The 22,170-nt window shown below is 34.8% G+C and overlaps 1 protein-coding gene across 1 annotated transcript in view; it reads left to right on the top strand.

Moving 5' to 3' along the window:
• The window catches only part of CSPP1 (centrosome and spindle pole associated protein 1), a 142,275-nt gene that overhangs the window by 72,752 nt on the left and 47,353 nt on the right, over positions 1-22,170 (top strand). The window contains 10 exon segments of the mRNA XM_030303813.2: positions 454-547; positions 1,581-1,612; positions 1,615-1,637; positions 3,330-3,560; positions 5,653-5,773; positions 6,134-6,150; positions 6,152-6,213; positions 19,405-19,534; positions 21,255-21,378; positions 21,381-21,401. Of these exon segments, the coding sequence (XP_030159673.1) occupies positions 454-547; positions 1,581-1,612; positions 1,615-1,637; positions 3,330-3,560; positions 5,653-5,773; positions 6,134-6,150; positions 6,152-6,213; positions 19,405-19,534; positions 21,255-21,378; positions 21,381-21,401 (855 nt within the window).

Here is a 22,170-nt window from a genome sequence, read left to right as displayed (position 1 = left end):
GAAATTAGTTGAAGAGGTAATGATACATGATTTTACCTTTTATATTTTCTGCACATGCACTACTCTTTGATATAATTAAAAATTATATTTACATTATTTAAAATTCGAGTTTCTAGTTGCAGATATTGCTTAAGAGTTAAGACCAGTTTGTGAGATGCTCTGACAGCGCAGACTCTCTCTCTCTGCCCCTCTCCTGCTTGTGTGCATGCGCCTTCTCTCTCTCACTCTCTAAATAAATCATCTTAAAAAAGAGGGCCAATTCTCCCCCCCTTTTTTTTAAGTTTATTTATTTATTTTGAGAGCGAGCACAAGTGTGAGCGGGGGGAGGGGCAGAAAGAGAGGGGGAGAGAGAATCTCTCTCAATCTCAATGTGAGCTGAAACACAAGTTGGATTCTTAACCGACTGAGCCACTCAGATACCACTAGACAGTTTTTTTTCTTACCACTTTCTAGGAGGTGAAGATCGAGAACTTATTCAAAGAAGGAAGGAGAAATACAGACTAGAACTACTAGAACAAATGGCCGAACAACAGAAGAACAAGAGACGGTAATGAAAGGTTTGCATTTAAAAAAGATGTTTTGAATTTAAAATGCATTTGTGTAAAATGACATGGTGATAAACAGTTACATAGTAAAATAATGGAATATTTTTCCTAAGATGATTATGTATCTGTAAATCACTTCCATTTCAGCCTCTGCAGTGTACATCAATCTGCCAGGGTGGTAGAACAAATACTATGGGAGTGTTCATTTACTGTGTCATATAGGTAGCAAATGAGACGATGTGTATATCCTATAGTAGGCCTTGTAGATACCTTTATTAATTTCTTCAATTTTTGATTTTGGGTAGCATTTAGTGTAATCTACATGCCCACTATATTATCTCATATGTAGTAACAAATATGAAATGGAAGTATTTTGTCTTATATAATGTGAAATGATTAGCATACCCATAAATGCAATATAAAAATAATCATGATAAATTGATAGATATTTATATTGTATACAAGTCCTAGTGTTTGCAATCTTTCTTGTAGAAATACCTGTGAAATACTAATTATAGTTTACAAGTAGGATTAGGTATCTTGGTTCTGGAGAATTTTGAGACCTACCATCTTTTAGTTTTGCCTTTTTCCCTCTATCTTAGAGAAAGCCAATATCTCCTGTCTTACATTAATAATTTTTTAGCATCAGTTTCTTAAAAACTCTTATTAGAAGCTTATTAGAAAGTATGGTATTAATTTTTAAATTTTTACCCTTCCTTTTGCCAACAAAATATACATGTATCCTAAATGTCTTTGTTTCATGAAGTGAAGATTTGTTTTACTTCTGTACTTATCCTGTGTGAATTGCTGAGGCTTCTAAGTACTTGAGGCACTTACTGTAAGTCAGTTTACAGGTGAATTTGCACCAAATCAAAAATTGAGTTTTCAGAATTATTTAAGGCTTTATTATCAGTAAATAGAATTATTGTACTTGAAGATGTTATTGCATGGACTTTGTGCTAAAATTTGCCTTAGTAATGATTTTGATTATGTTTACTTTAACTGTTTAATATATAGAATTTTAATTTTGTTCAGAGAAAAAGATATGGAACTCAGGGTTGCAGCTTCTGAGCACGAGACCCTGAGAAATCGGTAAGGGTTCCTGGAATCTTTTAATGTTTGCTCTTTGATTTAAATAAGCCTCAAAGGTGGTGGCAGGTGGAGATAGAAGATATTGGGGGAAATATAAGCGTAGACCAATTTGAATAGTAATAAATTCAGTTCTCATAAAATTTAAGTTCTAACTCTTGTTTATTTCTCTAAGATAATTTTTCCTTTTTCATATGTGCATCATTTTTTTAGTTTGTTTTTAAATTAGTTCTTTCTACTTGGTTCAAATGCACTATTGCAGGAAAAGTTATCTCTATTCAATCTACAATAGACATTAATATTTTTCTTGAGTTTTTCTTGTATAGGAATGATTTCCAAAGAAACTGAAACCTTTGATTCTAGTGTTTAAGCATTTTAGTAATTTTATTTAATGTAGGACTAGAGAGATAATAATCTTGTTTTTACTTTAATTTTGCAATTCTCATTAAATGGAATGAATTACATCATTGCAGTTAAGTGGGGAGGAGGTAATATTTTATTGCTCTTCTCAAATTGTGCTTTTTCTTAGTGGGATCTGTAGAATGTATTTGCTAACACAAGTTTTTGTCTACCTTTGATGACTAAGAAACTTTAATTTCATTAAAAAGTTCATTCCTGCAAAGAATACAGCAACTTAAAATTATTCAAATATGGGCAGCTTTTGATACACTTTTACTTGTGCTGAGTATATATCCTGTGGGTTGCCCGTTTAAAGAAGTGTAATACTGGACCAGTATCACTCCCAGGGTGCTTGACTGCTCATAGAATAAAACTTTTAGATTAATCTGAGAAATGATTCCTGAGGAATTAAACATGTTGGGGAAAAAAAGGATAATTCCAAAGCTAAATACATTTTCTTCTATTAATGGATACCTTGGAAATAATTTATATAATCAAAAACTTTCTTTTAATATCTTGAACTTTTTAATGTAATATGGTAGTATGTTATTAAACATTTGATTTATAGTTACATTAGTATTTGATGGGCATTCCTATTTATATTTAAATGAAACAACCTTTAGAATGTCAAGTGGCTTTATGAGGGTAGATAAACACATTAGACATAATAGACCAATACTTTTGGGTTTACTTTTGATGTCAAATTTTAGAAGAGGATACATAAATGATGTTCTGAAGTGGGGGTTAGCAAACTATAGCCTTGGCCAAATCTAGTTGCTTCCTAGTTTTGTAAATAAAGTTGTACTGTATGGCTGCACACCCTCACTCATTGTTTTACATTTTATTTTGGGCTACTTTAGCATTTGAAGAAACCACATGCCCTGCAAAGCCTGATCAACTTACTCTCTGGCTCTTTACAGAAAACCTTGGCTAATCATTCTAGAGAACACTTAATGTCAGAAATGTCAATTGGATAGAGAAACAGCACAATGTTGTATAATAAGAATTTTACATTCAGCATTAATATCTGCCTCTAATCTTTGCTTGATTATTTATTAATGGTGAGACATCAGGTGATTCATGTACTTCCATGTGGGGGGCTTCAATTTCAAATGGGAGCTTCAGTTACCCCATTTATAAAATAAGGATTGGATCTTCAAGGCCTTTTATTGCTGTAAAATTCTTTTATTCTGTGACAGTCTGATATAGAGGGTCTTTTGAGGTCCCTTCCACCTTTAATTTCTACCTTTAAATTTATGATTTTATGTAACAAACAGACTTTTTTCTTTATTTTAGCCTGATAGACTAAAGCAGTTTAGTGTGGCACCAAGACACTTTGAAGAGAAGATACCACCTGAAAGACCCAGAGTAGCTTTCCAGACACCTCTCCCTCCCTTACCTGCCCCATCTGCCCCACCCATCCCATCAGTTCACTCCATCCCATCTCAAAATGAAGACTTGCACAATGGACCCAGCTGCACCCTTGGTGAAATGGTGCCTCCCAGGTGCTTGTTTAAAATGTTTTGTGTTTGGGAATTAGGTAAGGTATCATTATATTTCATGTTGAGAAGGATTTGCTGAAGTGAATACAGTTATCCTTCAGAGATTTTTGTACAAATAACAGCTTCTGTCAAAGAATTTCTCTTGAGATTTGTTTGCATTGTTGTCTTTTATTATAAAACAAGGGAAATCCTTACAACATTCTTTATTGTTTAAAGATGTTAAGTATTTTTAGAATGAGTAACTACATTTGGTATATAGCTTTAGGTTACATTTTAGAATATCTATTTTTTAAAAACTTTTAACATACAAAAGCTATATAATTTTCTTAAATTTTGTAATTTCCACTTGGCAACAGTGAATACTTCTTTCAGTTTAAGCAAAACAAAGTTTCTAATGTGACTTTTTTGTATATATTACTTTATTTCAGCTTGTGTTTCCTTCAACTCTTCTCTGTGATGCTTACAGGCTATGCAAATCAAATTCCTGAAATAAAAGGTGTTGAGGTTATAAAACCTGTAACTTAGGTATTAGGATAAGGATTTGATTTTTATAGGTAAAAGTATTAAGCCATACTAAGGCTATACATAAAGAAAATTGTCCTTGTTAACATTGAAATTTCTGGGCTGTGCTTTCTTTCCTTAGTAGGAGTTGAGCTTATTTTTGCTTACTATTAATGTCTTATAGAAGTGTGTTTAATCAGGTGTTTTTCTTTTTAACATTGATATTTTTCTGTGCTGTACTTTTCCTCCGGTAGGACTTGGTCTTATCTTTTGTTTAGTACTAAAAAATTGTAGCATGATGTGTATTCTGTTTATTGGGTCCTTTGTTTCTTTCATCTAATGGCTTCTTGACTCAAAAGACTAGGAGGGAGTGAAATGACAGAGCATGGTATGATGGTCTTAGCATTGGCGTAGGGATAAAAATGGTTAGCTCCACTGTCTGGATTTTGGGAAAACCACACCTTTATTAAACTTTAGTTTTCTCATTTGTAAAAGTGAAATAGTAGTTAGTTTTTCTTACCTATAGTTACAGGGTTGTTTGTAAGGATCAAATTTTATATAAATCTCTATATAAATTTAAGATTTAATGATGTTGACAGTTTCCTTTCATAGCAGTTTCTAACTACTTTGTTGACGTATCTATGCAGTGAGGATAATAAGTTAGACACACTGAGTGACCAGTAAGTGTGAAAATATTCATGACTGGAGAGAACTTTAATGACTTCTTAGCTCTTCAGAATTATTTTGAAGTATACAACAAGGGATAACCTGTTACGATACACTCAAAAGTAAAACATTCTAGGATGCCCCCTTTTCCCTTTCTGGTCATCTAAATGAATTTGCCTTTTCCCAATTTGCCTTTTCCAATATTGGAAAATATTGCCTTAGTGGAAATAGATATTTGCTAATCAGCAATGAAGTGCTGAGGTAGAGGTTTTTAAACATTTTAACTTCATGAAATAGAAAACATTATGCCAAGACTTTACTGTTGATATATAAGTGTTTTTTGTTTACATTATGGTTGACTTCCTTTGAAAGAACAATTAAGTTATTTTACAATTAGAAAAATACACCTTTTACCTGCCAGTCAATGGAACCATTATAATCCTGTTTTATACCTCTTTGCTTTTTCTTCCTGCACTGTCCTCTGTGTTACTCCAGCAACATGGCTGAAGCATTCTCTTTTCTAGAAAGCCTTACTATTCTTTCCTCCTTACCCCTATTTGATTTAAATATCCTTGTTCCATGTTCCTACAGCACCTCGTGTTTATTGGTATTGTTTCACTTCCATGGTGTGCTTTGTCTGTTTATTTTTGTGTTATTCCTGAGGGACAGGGACCATATTTGTTCAATACTTGCATATACTGACTAATTAGATGTTAATTGATTATTATTCAAAGTTTTTGTCATATAAGTATTGCGCCTTAGATTCTGAAATTGGTAGTGTATTTTTTTGCTTTTTGAATCCTTATTTTTGATGAGATTAAAGCAAGATGGTGGCTTTTTCTAAAGCAGCAGTTACATTTTCAATAACATTTTGCAAAAGAATTATGCCTTGATTTAAAAAACATCGCAGTGAAATATGAGAAAATTTTTCCAATTTTCTTTTGATACAGGATGCGCCTCTGCCTCCTCCTCCCCTGCTACCACCTTTGGCTGCTAATTATCGGACTCCTTATGATGATGCGTACTATTTTTTATGGGGCCAGGAATACTTGGATCCCAGTCTTGCTTATTGTAAGTTATCTATAGGGTAAACATGTTTTCCTAGTGGTTTAGTCAGGAAAATTATTTTTTTTTTGTAAGCAAAATAAATAAGTTGGAAAAGCACAGCTTTACTTAATTCAAATATACATGTTATTGACTTAAAAATGTCCCATTTTAAAACTCAACTATATTGCTTAGTTATTTCTTTTTTTGTTTAGCTTTAAGAAATAACTATTTTGTGGTTTCTTGCAATGCTCTTTGCTCCCTCCTAACTGAGAAGGAAATACGGAATTTTTTCCTTAGGTGACATTTTTAGTATGTGACTTTTTCTTATGGATAAAGTGTTAATACACGGGTTCTCTGAAATAAATGTGTTTGTTTTCTTTTAAGATGGTCCGGGAATGATGGGGAGGACAGCCTGCAGCTTATGTTAGTGCTCCTGTCACCCAACAGCCAGCACAGCCTATTATGTAAGTTGTTTAAAATAATAATTTCTTTTCAAAATAATTTGTCTTCCATAGAACCTGTATTAATCATTTTTCTCTTCAGAACAGATGTAACTTTAACTGTCAATTATTGTGTAACCCGCACGTTCAAAGTATTGCTTTTAGTCTGTGTTCATGGAAAGTACATTTAAAAAATAAAGAGTAATCTCACTTTCATGTTAGAAAGTCATTCATACATATTATTGATAAATAAAAATATAAATAGGCATATGCAAAAATTGAAATCACCTAAATCCCCCTCATCTAGTGATAGATGTATCTAAATAAGCATTCAGGAAGTCTTTTTATGTACTTGTATAAACATACACACAACATACACCAAATTATGTTATACACTATAATTATTATTCTGTAACCTGCTTTTAAATTAACAGTATGTCCTAAAATACTTTTGCATGTTAGTATACTTTGTAGCATCATTATTTAAAATTAAACTATTTATTTTGAGATAATTATGGATTCCCATGATGGAATTGTAAGAAATAATATAGAGACATCTTGTATACCCTTTGCCCAGTGTCTTCTAAAGCTAAGATCTTATAAAACTATGGTATAGTAGCACAGCCCAGATATATGACGTTGGGTACGGTCACGATACAGAACACTTCCATCTTCACAAAGATTCATTATGATTACCTTTTATATTATAGCCCAATGTAGTTCTTTCCTGCTCCTACTCCTTCCATAGGCACTAGGAACAACTAATCTGGTTTCCATTTCTTTTAATACTGTTAAAAAAATGCTGTATAACTCTCAACAATAGCCCAAATTATGGAAAGAGCCTAAATGTCCATCACTGATGAATGGATAAGAAAATTGTGGTTTATATACACAATGAGTACTATGTGGCAATGAGAAAAATGAAATATGGCCTTTGTAGCACGTGGATGGAACTGGAGAGTGTGATGCTAAGTGAAATAAGCATACAGAGAAAGACAGATACCATATGTTTTCACTCTATGTGGATCCTGAGAAAACTTAACAGAAACCCATGGGGAGGGGAAGGAAAAAAAAAAAAGAGGTTAGAGTGGAGAGAGCCAAAGCGTAAGAGACTGTTAAAAAACTGAGAACAACTGAGGGTTGATGGGGGGTGGGAGGGAGGGAGGGGGGTGATGGGTATTGAGGGAGGGCACCTTTTGGGATGAGCACTGGGTGTTGTATGGAAACCATTTGACAATAAATTTCATATATTGAAAAAAATAAAAAAATGTATATATATTTTTTAAATGCTGTATAAATGGAATCACATGTGTACCCTTTGGGGTTGACTTTTTATTTGTTTTTTTTTATTTTTATTTTCTATTTTTATTCATTTTTTGAGAGTGTGTGTGCATGCAAGCGGGTTGGGGCAAAGGGAGAGGAAGAGAATCTTTTTTTTCTTTTGGTGGGGAGAGAGAGAATCTTAAGCAGGCTACATGCCCATTGTGGAGCCAGATGGATGTGGGACTCCCATCTCATGACCCTGAGATCATGACCTGAGCCAAAACTGAGAGTCAGACACTTAGCTGACTAGCCACCCATGTGCCCCAGGGTTGACCTTTTAAAATCAGCATAATTCTCTAGATATTCATTCAGATTGTTGCGTGTATAAATTGTTCTTATTGCTGAGTAACATTTCATGGTAAGGATGTACAACAGTTTGTTTAACCCTTTCATCGTTGAAGGACATCTAAGTTAGTATGAATAGAGCTACTATAAATATTTGTGTATAGGTTTTGTGTGAGTGTAGTCTTCAGTTCTTTAAGATAATTGGTCAGGACTGTTGTTGTTGGGTTATATGGTAGTTACAACTTCAGTTTTAAAATTTTTTTTTTTTTTTTCAACATTTATTTATTTTTGGGACAGAGAGAGACAGAGCATGAACGGGGGAGGGCAGAGAGAGAGGGAGACACAGAATCGGAAACAGGCTCCAGGCTCTGAGCCATCAGCCCAGAGCCTGATGCGGGGCTCGAACTCACGGACCGCGAGATCGTGACCTGGCTGAAGTCGGACGCTTAACCGACTGCGCAACCCAGGCGCCCCACAACTTCAGTTTTATAAGAAATTGCCAACTGGTTTCATGGAGACTGTATTACCATTTTTACATTTGTATTGGCAGTTTATTCAGAATCTGGTTTCTGTATGTCTTTACCAGCACTTGGTGTTGTGACTTTTGTTTATGCTACTTTGGTAAGTGTGTAATGATATATCATTGGAGATACAGTATATATATATATATATATATATACACACACACACACACACATACATACATATATATATAATTTACATCCAAGTTAGCACATGGTGCAACAATGATTTTAGGAGTAGATTCCTTAAGCCCCTTACTCATTTAGCCCATCCCCCCCTCCACAACCCCTCCAGCAACCCTCTGTTCTCTATATTTAGAGTCTCTTCTGTTTTGTCCCCCTCCCTGTTTTTATATTTTTTTTGTTTCCCTTCCCTTATGTTTATCTGTTTTTTATCTTAGAGCCCTCATATGAGTGAAGTCATAAGATTTTTGTCTTTCTCCAACTGACTAATTTCATTTAGCATAATACCCTCTAGTTCCATCCACGTAGTTGCAATGGTAAGATTTCATTCTTTTGATTTCCAAGTAATACTCCATTGTATGTATGTATGTATGTATGTGTATGTATATATATATATATATATGTATGTACACATCTTTTTTTTTTTTTTTTTACATTTATTTATTTTTGAGAGACAGAGACAGAGCATGAGCAGGGGATGGGGAGAGAGAAGGAGACACAGAATCGGAAGCAGGCTCCAGGCTGAGCTGTTTGTTAGCACAGAGCCCGATGCACGGCTTGAACTCATGAACTGTGAGACATGACCTGAGCTGAAATCGGAGGCTCAACCGACTGAGCCACCCAGGCACCCCTATACCACATCTTCTTTATCCATTCATCCATCAATGGACATTTGAGCTCTTTCCATCCTTTGGCTATTGTTGATAGTGCTGCTATAAAACATTGGGGTGCATGTGTCCTTTTGAAACAGCATACTTGTATCCCTTGGATAAATACCTAGTAGTGCAATTGCTGGTTGTAGGGTAGTTCTATTTTAATTTTTTGAGGAACCTCCATACTGTTTCCAGAGTGGCCACACCAGTTTGCCTTCCCACCAGCAGTGCAAATGAGATCCTCTTTTTCCGCATCCTCGCCAAACATTGTTGCCTGAGTGGTAGCCATTCTGACAGGTGTGAGGTGGTATCTCATTGTGGTTTTGGTTTGTATTTCCCTATGATGAATGATGTTGAGCATTTTTTCATGTGTCGGTTTGCCATCTGGTTGTCTTCTTTGGGGAAGTGTCTATTCATGTCTTTTGCCCATTTCTTCACTGGATTATTTGTTTTTTTGGGTGTTGAGTTTGATAAGTTCTCTATAGATTTTGGATACTAACCCTTTATCTGATATGTTGTTTGCAAATATCTTCTCCCATTTGTCGGTTGTCTTTTAGTTTGCTGATGGTTTCCTTCACTGTGCAGAAGGTTTTTTATTTTGATGAGGTCCAGTAGTTCATTTTTGCTTTTGTTTCCCTGTCTCCAGAGACGTGTTTGAGTAAGAAGTTGCTGCAGCTGAGGTCAAAGAGGTTTTTGCCTGCTTTCTCTCAAGGATTTTTATGACTTCCTGTCTTTTGTTTAGGTCTTTCATTCATTTTGAGTTATTTTTGTGTATGGTGTAAGAAAGTGGTCCACGTTCATTTTTCTGCATGTCACTGTCCAGTTTTTCCCAGCACCACTTGCTGAAGAGAGTGTCTTTATTTTTTTATTTATTTTTTTTGCATTTGACAATGTTTAATGCTTACTCTTGGTATACATTTTTCAGCAACTAGAATCAAAAGAAAATTTTCTACATCAGTGTACCAATTATCAATTATTTGACTTTCAACTTCATATCAACTCTCTTTACCCTGTTTTGTGGTGCTGGAGTTAGTAACCATTTCTTCTTTACCAGCTGCCCCAAGTTTGGCTTTATCAGCACAAGGTGCAGCAGGAACACTAAGTTTCCATCTGGTATAATTTTCTTGCAGCCTGAAGAACTTTGTTTGGTTTTTCTTATAATGTAGGATTTTTTTTGAGATAAATTATCGTAGTTTATTTGTCTTTATTTTAATTTCATTATGGAAAGATAGTTTTCCTACATATAGAATTGTAGGTTGTTTTCTTTTAGCATTTCAATTCTACTGTCTGTGTCTATTGTTTTTGTGAAGTATGCAGTCCTCTGAATTCATGGTCTATCTTATTAGATTTGTGTCTTTTTCTGTGGCTGCTTTCAAGGTTTCTCTTTTATTTTTGGTCTTCAGTAATTTGACTATGGTACTTCTAGGTGGAGTTTCTGTCTCTTATCTTTTTAGGGATCACCAAGGCTCTTGAATCTTTAAATTTATGTCTTTACCAAGTTTGGGCAATTTTGGTCATCATTTTCTCAATTGTTTTTCTGCTCCATTGCCTCTTTTTTCTCCTGATAATCTCATTGCAAGTATTTTACCTCTTTCAGTATTGTCCACAAACCAATTTTGAGCAAGTCCCTGGCTGTGATTTCGTTTGACGTTTCTTTTAGGGAGAATTCTTCCATCTTGTCATTTTGGCTAAGTTTCTGTCTTTTGTGTGTTTTGAAAGCTTATTATGTTTTCCTGCACCTGAGAGTAATGCTGTATTTAAAAGGGGTCATACACTGTCAGGGCCTGGCACTTCAGGAAATGTTTCTGGTATATGCTGTGTATGCTCTTGGAGTTTTCGCTGCTCTTTCCCCCCATGTCAATCCTCTGTAGAGCTCCTCCTTGCTTGCAGTGGGGAGTGTTTGGACCTATAACTAGGTGCGCTTTGATTTGGTTGTTAAAATAAGCCTTGCAGCACTTGCACATTGTCTCCCTCCAATCTTGAAGATCCTTCTGCTAATCAGTCCTCAGATCGTTCCAAGTGATCTGACCTCAAAACAGCTGTGTTTGAAGAACACGGAAAGCCTAGGGTTCCTCTAAGAGACTGCCTTTATTCCATTGGATATTTGTTCCTGCTTTGTCAAAGATTAGTTGGCCTTAGGTTTGTGGGTCCATTTCTGGGTTCTCTATTTTGTTCCGTTGACCTGAGTATCTGTTTTTATGCCAGTATCATACTGTCTTGATGATTACAGCTTTGTAATACAGCTTGAAGTCTGGGATTGTGATGTCTCCAGCTTTGGTTTTCTTTTTCAAGATTGCTTTGTCTATTTGGGGTCTTTTCTGGTTCCATACAAATTTTGGGATTGTTTGTTCTAGCTCTGTGAAGAATGCTGGTGTTATTTTGATAGGTACTGCATTGAATGTATAGATTGCTTTGGGTAGTATCGACATTTTAACAATATTTGTTCTTCCTATCCAGGAGCATGGAATATTTTTCCATTTTTTTGTGTCTTCCTCAATTTCTTTCATAAGCTTTCTATAGTTTTCAGTGTATAGACTTTTCACCTCTTTGGTTAGGTTTATTCCTAGGTATTTTATGGTTTTTGGTGGAATTGTAAATGGGATGGATTCCTTGATTTCTCTTTATGTAGCTTCATTATTGGTGTAGGAATGCAACCTATTTCTGTGCATTGAATTATGTCCTGCAACTTTGCTGAATTCATGGATCAGTTCTAGCAGTTTTTTGTTGGAACCTTTTGGGTTTTCCATATAGAGTATCATGTCATCTGCAAGGAGTGAAAGTTTGACCTCGTCCTGGCTGATTTGGATGCCTTTTATTTCTTTGTGTTGTCTGATTGCTGGGGCTAAGGCTTCCAATACTATGTTGAATAATAGTGGCTAGAGTGGACATCACTGTGTTTTTCCTGAGCTTAGGGGGAAAGCTCTCAGTGTTTCCCCTTTGAGAATGATATTAGTGATGGGTCTTTCATATATGGCTTTTATGATCTCGAGGTATGATCCTTCTGTCCCTACTTTCTTGAGGGTTTTTATCAAGAAAGGATGCTGTATTTTGTCAAATGCTTTCTCTGCATCTATTGAGAGGATCATGTGGTTCTTGTCCTTTCTTTATTGATGTGATGTACCACCTTGATTGTTTTGTGGATATTGAACCAGCCCTGCATCCCAGGTATAAATTCCACTTGGTCATGGTGAATTATTTTTTTAACATAGTGTTGGATCTGGTTGGCTAGTATCTTGTTGAGGATTGTATCATTGGAGTTTTAATTTACATTTCCCAATAATGATGATGCTTAACATCTCTTCATGTATTTATTTGCCATCTATAAAACTTTTTTTATTTTATTTATTTTATTTTATTTTATTTTATTTTATTTTTTTAATATATGAAATTTATTGTCAAATGGTTTCCATACAACACCCAGTGCTCATGCCAAAAGGTGCCCTCCTCAATACCCATCACCCACCCTCCCCTCCCTCCCACCCCCCATCAACCCTCAGTTTGTTCTCAGTTTTTAACAGTCTCTTATGCTTTGGCTCTCTCCCACTCTAACCTCTTTTTTTTTTTTTTTCCTTCCCCTCCCCCATGGGTTTCTGTTAAGTTTCTCAGGATCCACATAAGAGTGAAAACATATGGTATCTGTCTTTCTCTGTATGGCTTATTTCACTTAGCATCACACTCTCCAGTTCCATCCACGTTGCTACAAAAGGCCATATTTCATTTTTTCTCATTGCCACATAGTATTCCATTGTGTATATAAACCACAATTTCTTTATCCATTCATCAGTTGATGGACATTTAGGCTTTTTCCATAATTTGGCTGTTGTTGAGAGGGCTGCTATAAACATTGGGGTACACGTGCCCCTATGCATCAGTACTCCTGTATCCCTTGGATAAATTCCTAGCAGTGCTATTGCTGGGTCATAGGGTAGGTCTATTTTTAATTTTCTGAGGAACCTCCATACTGCTTTCCAGAGCGGCTGCACCAATTTGCATTCCCACCAACAGTGCAAGAGGGTTCTCGTTTCTCCACATCCTCTCCAGCATCTATAGTCTCCTGATTTGTTCATTTTGGCCACTCTGACTGGCGTGAGGTGATATCTGAGCGTGGTTTTGATTTGTATTTCCCTGATGAGGAGCGACGTTGAGCATCTTTTCATGTGCCTCTTGGCCATCCGGATGTCTTCTTTAGAGAAGTGTCTATTCATGTTTTCTGTCCATTTCTTCACTGGGTTATGTGTTTTTCAGGTGTGGAGTTTGGTGAGCTCTTTATAGATTTTGGATACTGGCCCTTTGTCCGATATGTCGGACTCCTGAAATGTGAGAGATCATGACCTGAGCCAAAGTCCGACACTTAACTGACTGAGCCACCCAGGCACCCCTGGTCTGGGTGATTTCTAAGTAGTAAGAGCTCTGGATCACCAGAGAAAGAGGGGGAAAAAAAAGAAGGAGAAGAACAGGAGTCTTCAATTGCTAGGGAATCACTGCTTCAACTTTATTCACTTCTCAAAACCATTTTTGGCAGTTTCCATCCCAGGTCCCATAAGCATGGCAGGGTTTTAGAGAATCTCCTAGTCTTAAGCCATAAATCTCATCGGTAAAATCTATAATGGACTTCGTGAAAAAAAGGAAAAAAGTGTATAAGTTTATGTGTTTTTCTTATTTTTGTTTTTGGAATGCTGTTTATCTTTGTTCTTTGTGCTTCTTTGTTGATAACTTTAAAAATTGATTTCTTGAAACATGAAAGCAATGTCGTTCTTTAAGCAGAATTATTGAAAAATTGATGATAGAATTAAGGGAGGATGATAGAAATTGGATTAATGAAGGAAGGAAAAAAGTACAGAGATTATTAATGAAGCTGCCGGAGTCCGAGTCGAGTAACATAGGGAAATTCCCGAAATTCCTGTTCTCAATGAACAGGAATTTAAAGTAATGGTACTTTAAATAGTAATTTAAAAAGTAATTTAAATACTTTTCCATGGAAAATATGAAGTTCACATTTAAAAATCACCAAATAGGGGCGCCTGGGTGGCCTAAGTCGGTTTAAGCATCCAACTTTGGCTCAGGTCATGATCTCACAGTTCATGGGTTTGAGCCTCTCATTGGACTCTGCACTGACAGCTCAGAGCCTTAACCTGCTTTGGATTCTGTGTCTCCTCTCTCTCTGTCCCTCCACCTCTTGTGCTCTGTCTCTCTCTCTTAAAAATAAATAAATATTAAAAAACAAAAATCACAAAATATACAAGGAACTAAACCATGAGTGGGGATAGGCTTGCAACAAACAGACAGATAAGGACCTCAAATTAGGAATTATTAGACAAAATCTAAAATAGTCATATTGGTCATGTTTTATATTGGCATAATAAACTTATGAAGAATGACCAGTCAGAGTTCAATGCAGCTACTGTATTTTAGAAAAATTTTTAAATGATTGAGAATATTAACTTAATGGATGGACCTTAATAGCAGATGTCACATATCTAAAGTGAGAATTAATGAACTAGAACAGTTTTCAAAATGTGGCTCCCAGAGTAGCAAAATCATAGGGCAAACTCTCAGGCCCTTACCCTCCCGTGAATAAAAATTCTGTAGAGGGGCTGACACCTGTGTTTCAACAAGCTTTCCAGATGATTCTGTTGTACTCTAAAATTTTTTTTTTAATGTTTATTTTTGAGAGAGAGCGAGGTGAGCAGGGGAGATGCAGAGAGAGAGAGGGAGAGAGGATCCAAAGTTGGCTCCTCACGGACAGCAGAGAGCCCTATGTGGGGCTCAAACTCATGAACCATGAACTGTGTGTGACCTACACTGATATTGGACACTTAACTGACTGAGCCACCCAGGCACCCCCATGTTGTCCTCTAAAATTTGAAAACCTCTGAACTAGTAGATACGAATCATTCAGAACAGGGAGGAAAAGACATGGAAAATATGAAAAAAAAAGGATAAAAATTATGGAACTAAAAAGGACTAACTATGAAATTGGAATTCTAGAGAGAGTGGGACAAAAATATTTGAAGAGATGATATCTTAACATTTTTCTAATTTTTTAACCTATACATTCTGGAATCCTAACACCTTGCAAACAGGCTAGATAAAAGACAATTGTAGTTAAAACTTGAGAATATAAAATACAGAGGACGTGAAATCTGCCAGAGAGAAAAGACCTTTCTTTCAAAAGAACTCTAGAAAGCTATTCAGAAGATAAAGATACTGTCAATGTGTGAGACAGTTGTATACTCAGCCAAAGTTATTTTTCATTAATGAAAATGAATAAAAATATTTTAAGAGGAACCACTAAATTTACCATTAGCAGACCCTTAGTAAATGAAATTCTAAACGCAGAAGGAAGGAGGTTGCAGTGAGAAAGGTCTGAGTTTCATAAGGAGTGGAAAGAAGAAAGGTGGTAAATAAGTAGGTCGAATTAAATATTTATGGTAAATTATTTTGGATTTAAGGGTAAGTAAATTAGAATAACTTAATAGGAATAGCATATACTATGAAGGGGCTAAATCGGATTAATGGTTTTAAAATCTTTGTATCATTTGGGAGGTTGGTAAATATTTTGATTAGCTTTAGTCTTTGGTAAGTATGGATGTTATATTTTTAGGGTAAGCATGAAAAGTATTGTGATAAGGGATGCGTGGGTGGCTCAGTCAGTTACGCATCTAACTTCAGCTCAGGTCATGATCTCACTGCTCATGGGTTCAAGCCCTGCGTTGGGCTCTGTGCTGACCGCTTAGAACCTGGAGCCTGCTTCCGATTCTGTCTCTCTCTGCCCCTCCCCCGCTCGCGTGCTGTCTCTCTTTCAAGAATAAATAAACATTAAAAAAAATTAAAAAGTATTGAGATAAAAGGCACAACTTACTAATGTACTAAAGGGAAAAATTAAAAAGGCAAAAAGAACAAAATGAGATATAGAAAGGTTTAAGGAGCAAGCCTGTTTAACTTGATTATAAGTACAAATTAAATGGAAAATTTTAATTTGATATTAGTAAATTTTTAAGTATCTATATCTGTTTCAATGAGAAAGCTTGTCATACTAGATGCGAAAGCAAAATCCAGGGGTTACCCGTATTACATATATTTAAATGTGATATAGAACAGTTGAAAGTAAAAGGGTACAAATACACTAGGAGAATATGAAATAAATTTTGTTTACTATATTAACATCAGATAAAATGGATTTTTAGTCGTAAAGCTTCAAGATCAAAAGAATTCTTTATAAAGAATAAAGGTTCATTTTAGCAGCATAAAGGCAACACAAAATTTTATGCACCTAAAAATAAGGTCTCAAAATATATAAAGCAAAATTTTAAAGAACTTCAGATTAAAGTAGACAAACAGAATCCTAGTGTGAGACTATATTATTTCTTTAATAAGTGATAGCTTGATAAGGCAGAAAACAAGCAGTAGGGTTATAGAAGAATAAAAGATTAATAAAAGACAAGGTTTTACTGAAGTTGATCAAGAAAAAAATGATGAGGCATAAATAAATACTGGGAATGAAAAATTGTCACTGTAGTTGGAGTTAAAGTTAAAATGATAGTAAGGGTATATTATGCATAGTTTTATGCCAATGAATATGGAAATTTAAGTGAAGAAGAAAGATTCCTCTTAAAATTTAACTTAATAAAATAGACTCAAAAAGAAATAGAAAACTTGAATAATATAAAACTTTTTTAGAAATTAGGTCAATAAGGGGTGCCTGGATGGCTCAGTCAGTTAAGTGTCCATCTTCGACTCGGGTCATGATCTCGCGGTTCGTGGGTTCGCACCCCGCGTTGGGTTCTGTGCTAACAGCTCAGAGCCTGGAGCCTGCTTCAGATTCTATGTCTCCCTCTCTCTGCTCCTCCCCTGCTCATGCTCTGTCTCTGTCTCTCTCAAAAATAAACATGAAAAAAAAATTAAAAAAAAAAGAAATTAGGTCATAAGTTTCAAATCTTCCCTCAAACTTACACAAAATAATACAGAGTACAGAAGAGGAGGGAATACTCCACAGCTGTGATTATGAGAATGTCATAATCTTTATATGAAACCCAACAAGGTCATAATGACAATTGGAAATTTCCAGCTGATTTCAATCATAAAGATAGATACAGCCATCCTAAAACTGAACCTCATAATGTAAAAAGGGATATTGAATTCTAAATTGGAATTTTCTGGAAAATAGGATGAATAAATGTAGTAGTACACATCAACTAAGAGTGTGGACTGTGGAGGCAGAGTGTCTTGGTATGAATCCTGGTTTTTCTATTCAGCTGGAGGCATGTTGCTTAACTTCTATTCCCTGTTTATTAAGTGGGATAATAATGGTATCAACTCATAGGTTTATTCTGAGGATTGAATGAATTAAAATATGTAAAGTGTCTAAAAAAGTGTCTGACATATACTAAATGCTAATTGGTGTTAGATGTCAATATTGTAAAATCAGTATTATAATGTACTATATTGGTATAATAAAGAAGAAAGCTATATGACCATCTCAGTAGTTACAGAAAAAGAAGTAATAAACATCAATATCCATTAGCGATTGAAAACTTAACAGAATATGTTAGAGGACAGCCTACTTAACCTGAGAATGTGTAAACATGAAGACCTATATCATATACTTTACTTAATGGTGATACATGTAAAACATTCTTTTTGAAATTGGCAATATGACGAGTGTTCTTATGACCACATTTTTTAGGGCCCAATAATTGCAGCAAGATCAAAAATAAAAAAGGAAGAAGAAGATAGGTTGAGTATTAGGAAGGAAGAGAGCAAACAAAATGTTATTTGCAAAAGAACATACACATAAAATGTTAGAAGTTTCAGCAGCATTGCTGAGTACAAAATCAGTATATATAAAACCAGTTGGAGGAAATGGCAGTTACCTTAAATAGTTAAACATATGCTTACCATACAACACTTGGTATATACTTAAGAGGAATGAAAATATATATACACACCAAGACTCATATGTGAATGTTCATAACTGTATTGTTCACAATACTTTAAGTATAAACAATTCAAATGTCCATCAGCTGATAAATGGGTAAACAAAATGTGTTATATCCATATAAGTGAAATATTATTCAGCCATAGAAAGTTAGGAAATCCTAATGTATGCTACAACATACCTCAAAAATAGTGTTATTTTTTGACTACCACCCCCTTACCACTTCTCTCCTTGCTCCCATCCCAATCTGACTGTGTATCTCTAAACCCTCTCATCTTTGGGCCATGGGAAAATTGATAAAGGCCAAGAATTTGGGTCCTTGAGTGAATGGTAAAAGACAGGAAGAAAAAGGAGTGAAATAGATAATGAGTGAATCAATTCACTATGTAATTTGTAGCTATTTTGTTTTGAGAGATTGGTTTTACTCAAATAAGCCCCTTCAGCCTTCTTCATTTGCACATACAGAGCCCCCACAAAGTAGAAGTTCTGTTAGGAATCATTTGCTCTGGATCTTCTCATCTGTCCTTTTATCCTCTCAGGATGCAGTGTGACAGTATACATAAACATACCTGTTTATCTTCATAAAAGATTATAAATAAATTGGATAAATTAGATACACAAAGGGAACTCTTATTTAAAGACATGATACTGTTTTTGGAGATAAGCCTTTCGTAGTCTCTTTTTCATAGTTATAATTTTATAATAAAACTAATATTTGAGTTTATCTTTTGTAATTCAGATTTTTAAAATGTATTATTTTCTTCAAAGTGGCTACATTCCTATGTTTAAGACAAATAACACTTTATTGCTTGAGATTTCTGTAACCATAATATGTTTTAAGTTTTTCATTTTTTGATTCATTGCAAATTTTTCAAAAATATAAATTTTATTTGAGACAGACTTTTTACTGTGATTTTATTGTTTTATTTTTGAGATGGCTAAGAAGTTGGTATACATTTATTAAGTACATTCTTATGATATTGAGAGAATTCTACTGTATTATTTCCCTGCATTCAGAAAAGTGCCTAAGCCATACATATACCACTTGATGACTTATCACACAGATTTCACCCCCATGTAACTGCCACATAGGTCAAGAAATAGATCTAATAAATGTAAAAGTTTCATTAATTGTGAAAACAGAGAGAGTGGAGAGAGCTTAGTAAGGGAACATTTACTTAAGGATTTCTCTTTGACCTACAGAGAAATATCTTCCCCTATTTTTAAATCTACTTAAATGCTACTGTTTCAAAGGAGTGTTGTATTCTTGCTTTGTCATAAATGGATACAAATTGTTGTGTACTTCATGTAGGAATATGATTGGACAGAATGAACTGAAAATCACAAGTGATCGAGGAATAAATTCAGGATTAATTTTTGAAGATAAACCAAAGCCTTCAAAACAGTCACTTCAGTCTTACCAAGAAGCTTTGCAGCAACAGGTATTCATTTATTCATTCATGCATTTGTTCATTGATACATTTAATGTTGAACATCTTATATGTTAGCACAGTGGTCCCTTAGAACTCTTTGTGGCACAGGAGAAAACAATACCAGTCATTTATAATTCAATATAAATTTTTGATGCAGATAGATTAGAATGCTTTTGGAAACATAGGATAAGAATAATTGCCTGGTGATTAAGAAGACTTCATGTGTTGTTGATATTTGAGCTGTATGTTATACAGTGAATAGATTTTAAATTCCTGGCATACTCAGGAAATAGAATTGATGTGGGAGAAGGATCTGAAATGTCAGATTATGCTGGATCGTGAAGTTTAGCTAGTAAGTTTTCAATTTCATCCTATTATGGATAGCCTAAAGGAGGAAATTTTAAGCCAGAGAGTAAAAGGAATGGTTTAAAAGTTTTAGGAGGATAGCTAGTTGTGATGTGTATGATTGAGAAAGAGATGTGGTGGAGAAACCTTAAAACTATTGAGGCAGTCCAGATAGGAGGTAATGAGGCTCTGAACCAGACAGGGAAGATAGAATATCCAGAAGACAACTCTGGGATTTATTGATAGTACTTAGATATAGGGAATGAGAAAGAAGAAATGGCTTGAAGATGATTCTGTATGTTGTAATCTACATGAATAATGAGGCTATGAATATGAATTAAGAGAAAAAAAGTAGAACACTTTTAGAGAAAAGGATAATGGGTTCTGTTGTAGTTTGTTATATTTGAAGAGAGCTTACTTAAAAGTAATTGTATCAAATGTTTGGGGTTTTTTGGGGAATATCCATATATCTCGGAGAGGATCCTGGAATTCTTCGTAGGTATATGCCCACCTTAGGTACTTTTCTATAAAGTTCTACTTGGATTTCTTCTAAAGCTCCTTTTGTTCAGTTTTTATATGGGCAACCTCCTTGAAAATGGATTTTTCTTAATTAGAGAATTACTTTAATTTTTGGATGGTAGGTTTCTACAAATAGAAGACTGAACACCACTGACAAAACTAGATTTCCTAATTCTAGAATTTTATTTCATGCATGTGATGACTTCCATGGCTTTGCTGGAATGGGTGCTTAAATTTTCTATGTATGTGGTTATGTTTTTAAAAGTAACTTCCCAAAATGTAGATACTTGTTCATTGCCTATCGAAATGTCTCTAGAGACCCAATCCTATGCTTATACTTGATGATGAGAAGCCTATTTTGTTTGCTTTCATAAAGTTGTACTTAAAGTAGCCCAGAATTCTCCAACCTCTTTGAATTCTGAGAATGGAGTTTGCCCAGGATAGAAAAGTCTGGTGAGGTGTGGGGACTAGTTTGTGGCTGGCCAGGTCCCATGAAAAGATAAATGGAAAAGGAAAGTAGGGAGATCCTGTTGGTCCTCAAGCAACTGGTGATGTTAGGGAGGGAGTGGCTCAGGTAGAAGTTGGGGGTGGGAAGGAGGAATTGGTTCAGTCTCAACTGGCATCAGTGGCTGGAAAGTACTCATGGCATGATATGAAGGACCAGCCGCTATTCATTCTAGCCAAGGAGTGTTTTTAAATTGAGTATTCCATTGATTTATGATTTTAAATTTTATAGTGAAATAGACTGTAAAAATTTTTTTCCCAAGGTTTTTTCTCTAATAAAAAATAAAAACTGATATTAAAACTAAACTTTTTATATCAGAGTGCTTGTCAGCACTTATAAATATCCCTTCATATTATCAAGATTCGGGAAAGAGAAGAAAGAAGAAAGAGAGAACGCGAAGAAAAAGAAGAATATGAAGCTAAATTAGAAGCTGAAATGAGAAGTTACAACCCCTGGGGGAAAGGTGGAGGTGGTGCTCCTCTGAGAGTGCAAAAGGCAATCTGATAAGTATGTTGCTTTCATTGATCTGTTGTTTCTAAAAGAAAACTGACTGTTTTTAAATTTTTAAAAGAATGGGGAGTAGAAGTGGGAATCAAAGCCTCAAAGGCAAGGTCTCTTTTTTTTGTTGCTTATACAAAAGAAGTATTTTGCAATAAATGTAATAGCAGTTTTGAGGGTCTTTTTTCTTTAGAGTACTATTTAACTTTGTTACACATTTTTCATCCTCTAGTGCTAACTCAGTTGCAGAGAAAAGCTCATGTTAATTGGTAAGTTTTAACCCAACCTAGTAATTAGATTTAAAAAAAATCCTAGTAAGAAAAACCCCTTATTAAAAATTTTTTAAACTAGTAAAACATATTTAAAATAGGTGATCTGAAATAGTTGTGGGATGTGGTGTTTCATATATAGCCATATACCTGCATAGTGCAAGGACTGTTGGTAAATAAACACCTGATCTCAGAAACTTTATGGCAGGTTGTAAAATCATGTCGATGTGTCTTTCAATTATGTACCCTCAAAAATGTTTGATCTAGAAACCACACAAGGCACTTAGCAAAAGAGGCCTTATACAACTTGTTATATATATAGGATGGTCTCTATTAACTTTTAGATATGAATAAAAGTAGACAAAGATGGATTTTTTGAAAATTGTTTCATTAGAAATTAGAAATGAATAATAGAAACCCATTAAATGGTAAAAATACAGATTTCATGTTGTTCTTTAGGCACTATACATTAATTTTAGTGATAGTTGAGGGATGTAGTCAGAATACTT

The sequence above is a fragment of the Lynx canadensis genome, chromosome F2 (assembly GCF_007474595.2).
Source record: "Lynx canadensis isolate LIC74 chromosome F2, mLynCan4.pri.v2, whole genome shotgun sequence".
Classification (NCBI taxonomy): Eukaryota; Metazoa; Chordata; class Mammalia; order Carnivora; family Felidae; genus Lynx; species Lynx canadensis.
The sequence above is the reverse complement of the archived record's forward strand: the minus strand, read 5'-3'. Positions and strand labels throughout refer to the sequence as shown.